This window comes from Notechis scutatus, chromosome 13 (genome assembly GCF_049901735.1).
Source record: "Notechis scutatus isolate UNSWTSFEM ecotype Mainland chromosome 13, rNotScu1.2, whole genome shotgun sequence".
In the NCBI taxonomy this organism is placed as follows: Eukaryota; Metazoa; Chordata; class Lepidosauria; order Squamata; family Elapidae; genus Notechis; species Notechis scutatus.
In genome coordinates, this window is record NC_142021.1 from 11,230,529 (window position 1) to 11,239,363 (window position 8,835).

At 47.5% G+C, this 8,835-nt stretch overlaps 1 protein-coding gene across 1 annotated transcript; it reads left to right on the top strand.

Moving 5' to 3' along the window:
* The first annotated feature begins 919 nt into the window (after positions 1-919).
* On the top strand, positions 920-8,423 carry BRI3BP (BRI3 binding protein). Its single transcript, XM_026690064.2, is given in 4 exon segments — positions 920-1,057; positions 1,060-1,163; positions 3,861-3,963; positions 6,994-8,423. Coding segments are annotated over 4 exon segments (714 nt in total). The 5' UTR covers positions 920-966; the 3' UTR covers positions 7,410-8,423.
* Positions 8,424-8,835: the final 412 nt, after the last annotated feature.

Genomic DNA, 8,835 nt, shown 5'->3' on the forward strand with positions numbered 1-8,835 from the left:
GGGAAAAAGGAAGGGAGGAAGATGTGGGAGATCTGGGAAGAAGGAAGGAACAAAGGAAAATGTGGGAAGAAGGAAGGAAGGAAGATGTGGAAGGAAGGAAGGTAGATGTGGGAAGAAGGAAGGAAGGAAGATGTGGGAGGAAGGAAGGAAGATGTGAGAGGAAGAAAAGAAGATAGATGGATGTGGGAAGAAGAAGGGAGGAAGCAAGGAAGGAAGGAGGAAGGAAAGATGTGAGAGGAAGGAAGGAAGAGAGATATGGAAGGACGGAGGGAGGGAGGGAGATCTGGGAAGAAGGAAGGAAGGAAGATGTGGAAGGAAGGAAGGAAGATGTGAGAGGAAGAAAAGAAGATAGATGGATGTGGGAAGAAGAAGGGAGGAAGCAAGGAAGGAAGGAAGATGTGAGAGGAAGGAAGAGAGATATGGAAGGACGGAGGGAGGGAGGGAGGAAGGGAGATGTGGGAGATATGGGAAGAAGGAAGGAAGGAAGGAAAATTCAAATTTGAAAATTAAGATAAACCTGGATGAAATGAGGGGTGACAATCAGACAATACTGACAATAAATTGATAACTCCCTTTTGAAAGGATCCTCGGAACTCATTTCTGCAGACCTTGTAAGCATTTTTCTCCCTTCTGCTTTTCCTTTCCTTCTTTCTCTCCCTCTTTCTCTCGCTTTCCCTTCTTTCCCTTGGAGGGTGTGCAACATTTCCCCCTTTTTTAACCCGCCCAAACACCCCTGAGCAGCCTGGCTCAGGCCCGGCACCCGGAGCGCGCCAGGAGCGCAAAGAGCGCAGCCAAACCCCGGCCGCCTCGGCTTTTCCCTCGCCGCGGAGCTGCGCCGGAGCCTCCTCGGCCGCGAGAGAGCGCTGCCCGGCCGGGCGAGAGCGGCCGAGCCCAAGGCGGGGCGGGGAAAGCGGGGGAAACCGCGAGCCGAGCGCGCCCGGCTAAAGCGCACGAGCGAGGAGCGCCATGGCGAGCTGGGCTCGGGGCGCGCTGGTGCTATTGCTGCTGGTGCTGGTGCTGCTGCTGCTGGCCGGGCCCGGGGCGAGCGGGGCTCGGGGTCCCGGGGCGCCGACAAGCAGAACAGCTTCCGGAGGGCAGCCAGCGGCGTCTACCAGGGCGCCAGCGGCCTCCTGGGCGAGGAGAACGTGCGCGCCCTGCAGAAGGTGAGCGGCGCCCGGAGGGTCCGAGCCAAGAAGGGAGAGAAAGGGGAGGGGAGAGTAGAGGAGGGGTCTGGAGGCTCTGGCCCCGTGGGGACAGGGGTTGGGAAGCGGGGAGGGGTCCCCGACTTTGGCGGGGGCGGCCAGGAGGGGAGATTGGAGAGGTCCTGGCTGGCCCACTGGAGAGGTGACCTGGTAGGCGTGATGGAGAGGACCAAAGATAGTGGGGAGTGGGGGTGGTCCTGATTGACCCGATTGGGGTGGGGGTGCCCACAAGGTGACCTGATGTTGGTGGAGGGCACGATGCTGGGGGTGAGGATGAAGATGGTGGGGGTTTCTGAGAAGTGAACATGGTGGTGAGGATGACTAGAGAGGTTGGGGGTCCTGGTTGACTCTGGTTGGGGGAGAGGTGTCCACAAGGTGATCTGAAGGTGTGCGGGGAAAGTGAACATGGTATATGTTCCTTCAGTCGGATAGACCAAAGATGTTGGGTGTCCTGTCCCAAAGGTGCTTTTTTTTCAGGAGACAACTGGACTTTCTTGTTTGTTTTTGAAAGACATTTTGCTTCTCATCCAAGAAGCTTCTTCAACTCTGACGGGATGGTGGGGATCGGAAGGATTTACGCTCCTTGCAGACAGCTGGTCATTTGCATCCTTTGAGAGGGTCATTTAGGCCACTTGGAGGTATATCTGTCCTCAAGGTCACCTGAATGGTGCTGCTGGTTTTTCGTAGCCTGCAATTTTTCTCTGGAAATCCATTCCTACTCCCACTTCATCCAAAGGGTGTTCATTCCAAATTGGACTTTTTTCTTTTGAAGACATTTCGCTTCTTATCCAAGAAGCTTCTTCAACTCTGACGGGATGGTGGGGAACGGAAGGATTTATATTTCTTGCAGACAGCTGGTCATTTGCATCCTTTGAGAGGGTCATTGAGGCCACTTGGAATTTTATCTGTGTCCTCAGGGTCATCTGAGTAGTGCAAATGCCCCCTGTAGTCTGGACTTTTCCCTCTGAAAATCCATTCACACTCCCACACCATCCCAAGCGTGTTCATCCCAAATTGTATAGCTACAATTTGGGACATCCCTGACCTGGATGACTGAGGATCTACAGATGTTGGGTTGGCCCAATTGGGGACCCACAAGGTGACCTGATGGTGGTGTGGATGGTGTTAGCGATGATGGTTAGGTTGGTGGTGAGAATGTTGGGATGAGCTTGCCGGAAAGTGAACTTGGTGATAAGGATGACTGGAGAGGTTCAGTGTCTTGGTTGGCCCACTTGGCGTGCCCCACTGGAATGTTGAGCTGATGATGGTGGGGTTGGTCATGAAAGTGAACCTGGTCATGGTGGTGACAACCGGAGATGTTCGGTGCTCTGGTTGGCCCCGTTGATGTGCCTACCGGAAAGGTGACCTGATGATAATGCTGGGAAAGGCATAGGAGAAATGGGAGAAGGTGTGCTGCTCGTTCAACCAGAAGCAGATGGATCTCAAGCACCTCCTTGATGGCATGTTATGAGTCACTCAAGGCTGCTCAAAGCAAGAAGGCCCTAATAAGAAGGGAGATTAATCAATAATGTTATCCAGTAAATGTCATGAGGAGATGCTGAGATGAAATTCTGTCAGGGGGAATTTTGTCAGGGTCGAGAAGAAGGTGGTTATAGTTGTAGCAAGGAAGGCTTGGTTTCCCAAAGGTGCTTTTTCAGGAGGCAACTGGACTTGTTTTTTTTTTCTTTTGAAGACCTTTCGCTTCTCATCCAAGAAACTTCTTCAGCTCTGATGGGACAGTGGGGAACGGAAGGATTTATATTCCTTGCAGACAGCTGGTCATTTGCATCCTTTTAGAGAGTCCTTGAGGCCACCTGGAGATTTACGTGTGTCCTTAGGGTGACCTGAGTGGTGCTCCTGGTTCCTGTAGTCTGCAATTTTCGGACACAGGACACAGATAAACCTCCAAGTGCCTCAACGACCCTCCAAAAGGATGCAAATGACCAGCTGTCTGCAAGGAGTGTAAATCCTTCCATTCCCCACCATCCAATCAGAGCTGAAGAAGCTTCTTGGATGAGAAGTGAAACGTCTTCAAAAGAAAAAAACAAGAAAGTCCAGTTGCCTCCTTAAAAAGCATCTTTGGGACAACCAGGACCTGGAGGACAGAGAATCTCTACAGACTTTTAAGTCTTTCTCATGGATGTCCTTCTGGGCTTGTCCATGTTCCCTCTTGCACCCGAGACTTTCTGTGAGTGAACTGTGGCACTTTTCCTTCCCTTTTGGATGGAGAAGACTACCCAAAACCAAAGGAAGACCAGAGAATTTAAGAGATCCTTTTTCGGCTTAACCTTCATTGGCCAAACATTCTTTCCCGGATCCTTCTGTCCTTCCTGGCAATCGGTTCTTTGCTGCTTCACAGCTCCTCAACTGTTGGGAGCACATGGCAGGAACTTCTCCCTTGGCTGGTACGGCTTCAAAGTCCATTGTATGATTCATAAATACCTTCCTGCGGCATCCTTTGGTCGCTTTCTCTTTTAATTGTGGGGGCAAGGCAAGTCCAACCTATTGGTAGATCCCTGGCTGGCTAAGGAATTCTGGGAGTTGAAGTCCACAAGTCTTCAATGTTGCTAAGGTTGCTTTAGAAGAATGGATTGCTTTCACTTAAAGGACTTAAAATTTATAGGATGCAAAGAGTCTTTTTATGTTTTGCCTTTCCAGTTTTTCTCCAGACTGACGGAGCGATTTGTATACGGAGTGGACCTTCTCGTTGATACATTCTGGAGAATATGGACAGATCTTCTAGATGTCCTCGGAATTGATGGTAGGTGGGCAAAAGAGTAGTTAGGGGGCGGTTCTTGTGTTCCCCGAGCTTACTTTGATTTTATTTCTTTTTATTTGATTATTGAATTTTTATGTGCCATCTACCTCACTGGCAAGAACTTAGGACAACTTGATTGTCGCTTTGAATGTACACTGATCGGCAGACATTAAAATGAAATTTTGTTGCATGCAGTTCTCAAAGAGTCTCCACCTCTAATATGCACTACATAAATATGACAAAATGTTTTCCCGAAAATACAACCTATCCTGAAATTAAGTCCTAGCTTGATTTTTACATGTGTGCTCAGTATATATGCCCTACTACTTACCTTTGGACAGTTGTAGCCAGGCCTCACACACCCCGACACCTGCCTTGCCGGCACATTTCTTCTGCCGCTGGCAAGGCTGGCAAGGCTTTCCTGAAGGCCTCTGCAGCTGGTACCAAATCTCTGGATCGATCCGGAGTTATCGGCTGCAGAGGCCTTCAGAAAAGCCTTGCTGGCTGCAGAAGAAGAAGTTCCTGAAGGCCCCTGACAGCGAAAAGGAGGCCGGGGCCAACGCATGCAAGTGAGGTTAGTCAGTGGATGACATCCCCCCCGAGAATAAGACCTGGTGCCTTTTTTGGTGGCAAAACTATATATAAGACAGGGTCTTATTTGGGGGAAAACACGGGTAAATAAATACAAAATGATGCATAGATCCACATATATTACATGACATGGAGAAACAACACAGTTTAGTTTATCTCTCCAATCGATTACATGAACATGGCGAGAGAAACGAATCTTTTGAGTTTGCCAGATGGATGGCCGATGGCAGGAGTAGGAAAACTTGGCTCTTTTATCATTTATGGACTTCAACTCCCAGAATTCCTGAATGTGCCATAAAAGTTTCCCCATCCCTGGCCTACTGGTTTTTCAGTTGTAGGGGAAATCAATTTTTGACTTGAATGGGACTGTTTAATATACAAATGTAGCACAAATATGTGGGGCTACAAATATCTCCTACATTTGTATATTAAACAGTCCCATTCAAGTCAAAAATTGATTTCCCCCACAACTGAAAAACCAGTAGGCCAGGGATAGGGAACTTTTTATGGCACACTCAGGAATTCTGGGAGTTGAAGTCCATAAGTGATAAACGAGCCAAGTTTCCCTACCCCTGGCCTAGGGTAGTGGTGGCTAACCTTTTTGGAGTCCTGTACCAAAAATTGTGTGCGCGCTGGCGTGCGTGCGCTCACATGCCAGCACCCAGAAGGCAATGCATGCCTCCCTGTGCCCCCTGCGCATGTACGCGCAATCCCTCTCCCGCTGTCCCCTTACCTGCACTGCGCCTCACAGCTGATTTTCAGCTGGTTTGAGGCCTTTTTCGGCCTCCCAGAGGCTTGAAAAAAGCCTCTGCAGGCTTTGCAGGACAAATAATAGGCCCCATTTCATCACTTCCGGTATTACCGGAAGTGTAGCCTCTGGGAGGCCGAAAAGGCCTCAAACCAGCTGAAAATCAGCTGTGAGGCGCACGCATGCATGCGTGTTTGCCTACGGCTCGTGTGCCAGCACAAATGGCTTTGCATGCCGTGTGCCATAGGTATGCCATCACGGGCCTAGGAAACAAAGCGATGATAGAACCTGGTAGTCCTGCTAGAAATAGAGCTACTCAATTTCATCTCTTATCAAATTAGGAAAACAATAATTTGCGAAGGGTCCCTTGCTTATAAAGGAAGGTTATTTAAAATGGATATTTTATAGTTGATGGATTGGGTTTGAGGTTGAGTTTCAGTAGCTCTCCGGAAACTCAAACTTTACCAGGCCTGGTTGTTAAAATCATGGGAGTCACGCCAGATGACAGACAACAGCTGGATATTGAAGGAGTTTGCAGGGGTGGGTGGGTTGCTCCCAGGTAGTCCTTGACTTACGACCACGGTCGGGATCCGAATTTCCATTGCTAATCGAAGCCCTTCCGAAGCGACTTGCATCTGATTTTACGATCTTTGATTTAAGCAAATCAAACTTAAGTGTGGTTGTTAAGTAAATCATGTTGGTTGTAAAGCGAATCCGACTTCTCCATCCTTTGCTTGTCGGAAGCCAACTGGGAAGGTCATAAATAGCAATCAGGTGACACCCGACATGCTGGGATAAATACACAACCATTACCAAGCACCCAAATTTTGATCTAGGGACTCTGCGACAGTCATCAATATGAGGACCGCTTGCAAGTCGCTTTTTCAGGGCCGTTGTAATTTCAAACCATTGCTAAATGAATGGTTGTAAGTTGAGGACTACCTTTTTTTTTCTTTTAATGACCCTGTAATCCCTTCCATTGGGGTGGAATCAGGGCGATTGAAAGGAGCTGAGCGTTTACAGTCCGGATGCCTTTCCTGAACACCTACACAGTGCTCACAGCAGACAATTTTTACTCATTGCACCCAGAAAGAGAAATACCTGCCATAGAACCAAACTCGCAACCTCCTGATTATGAGCTCCACCTCTGGGCCACCACGCCGCTCACATTAAGGACTACCTATATCATCATCATCATCATCGTTGATGATTAATGACCCCATAATCCCTTGCAGGGTGGAGTTTGTGCAACTGAATAAAGTTAGTGACCACACCTCTCTGTCCTATGTGTTAAATTATATCACCATGTGTTTCCCCCATACTCCTAATATCCATGCGTTCCCTCATGATCATCTTCATTTACTTGTGGGGTGGAGTGAGAGCAACTGAACTGAGCTAGCTGAGTATTTACTGGCCAGATGTCCTTCCTGTTGCCAGTGCGGAGTTTTGTTCAGCAGATGTATTCTCATTGTGCCCAGAGAGAGAAATATCTGCCTCTACCTAGAATCAAACTCATAGCCTCCTGATTGTGAGGCGAGAGCTCCACCTCTAGGCCACCATGCCGGTCACATTAAGGACTACCTATAATACAGTCTTAAAATCCAACGAATGATTTTTGTTTTCATTTGTCGCTTGTTTTCCTACCTCGGCGGAGTGAGCATTGATGTTTTGTGCGTTGATTTCTTTTTTTCCAGGATCCAACCTGACCCATTATTTCAGCCACACCGCCCTCGCCAATAATCCTGCCCGGGCCCTTTTGCTGATCGGCGCCATCTTGTTGGCTTATTGGTTCGTGTCTCTTCTCCTCGGATTCTTCTTCTATCTCTTACACGTCCTGTGCGGGCGTTTCTTCTGGATCATCCGGATTGTCCTCTTCGCTCTTTCCTGCGTCTACATCCTCCAGAAGTACGAGAGCGAACCCGAACACGCCGTCCTTCCCCTCTGCTTCGTGGTCGCCGTTTACTTCATGACGGGTCCCGTAAGCTTCTACTGGCGGAGGAACAGCCACAACACCTTGGAGGAGAAGATTGACCACCTCGAAAGCCAGATCAGGCTTCTGAACATCCGCCTGTCCCGCGTGATCGAGAATCTGGACCGAGGAGGCGACTAGCGGGAAAGTCACCCTCCGCACGGGAGAACGGATGATCGCCACGTCTCCACGACGAGGTGGACTTTGGGGTAAAGGACGTGTGCGCCATCCAGCCGTTCATCTTTGCGCATAGCTTATCCATCCATACCCTGAACGAAACATGAATGAACTCATAAGATAGATTAGCTGTATGTTCAGAGATGTTTGCCACGAGTAGAATTTTATCTGCTGTTTTCCAAGCATTTGAAACATCTTTTTTATATATAAAAAAAGAAAAAAATACGAGGGAGGGAGATTTGATAAAGGCCAATGGAGTCATTCGTCTCAAAACGAGGAAATTCCCTATAAACCTTATGCCGTTTTTACCTTTAGAAAGAAGGAAGGAAGCACGAATTCAACCTGAGAGAAACAGTTGTGAGGATCGGGTTTTTTCTTTCCTTTTTTCCATCTTGCCTTCAGTGATTGTTTCATTTTGTGCCTGGTTTTGTTTTTTTCATATAATTGCAAAGGAAAAAATAAATTATTTGAGTCCGATCCGAATATGGTTCACCCTGAAATTTTGAAAGCAAGATGTTGCGTCTTTCAGATGTCGACCAGGAACATCAAAACTGCTTCTGTATTTTTTTTTCCTCCCATCAATTTCACTAAAAACAGGCCCTTTTTTAGCCTACACACAAACACACACACAAAACAGTCCACCTTCTTATAAAATAGTTGAGCTCCTCCTGCTGAATTCTTTTGGCTGTCCATGTTGGCTCATCGTCTTTGGTGCAACTTAAGCAAAAGACCTTGAGGAAGAAACTGAGTGTCAGTCAGATAATATTAACTGGGGTGCATAACGGCAGAAGAGAAGCTGGCTTTTCAGAATGGAAGTCACATTTCTATCAAAATTACACGTTGCCTGAAAAAAAAGAGAGAAAGGCAGAAATAACCCCAAGCAGCCTCAGTTTGACTCATTTTTAAAACACCGCAACCACGATCGGTGACAGGTTTTAAAAGCGTTGCCAAAAGAAAAGCAAAAAAAAGAAAAAAAGTTGGGATATCATACGGGAATCTATTAGCATTAACGTGGCAAGTCAACTTCAGAAGGATCTATTTATTGAAAAAATATTTTTTTAATCACAATGGATAATATGGAGGGGGATGATTGTGTTCAGTCCTTAAAAAAGCGGAGTGGCTAATTTGGTTTGCCACGAAAAAAATTGCCCAAGTGACCATTTGAAGTTCATGGTGTAAATGGGACCTGCAAAGTAGTAAACTATCAAGGGCCAAGTTTCAAAAATTAACTTTTTCCCCCCACGTGTTTCTAACCTCAAAAAACACGTAACTCTTTTTTGCTTGAAGACCTATTCCGTTCATTTTCCTGAGAAAAAACTGGAAGCTGTGGGAAGAGTTAGCAGCTCCTGGCCTTGTGATCCCCCTTTTTTCTGTGTGCCTGTGGAAATGA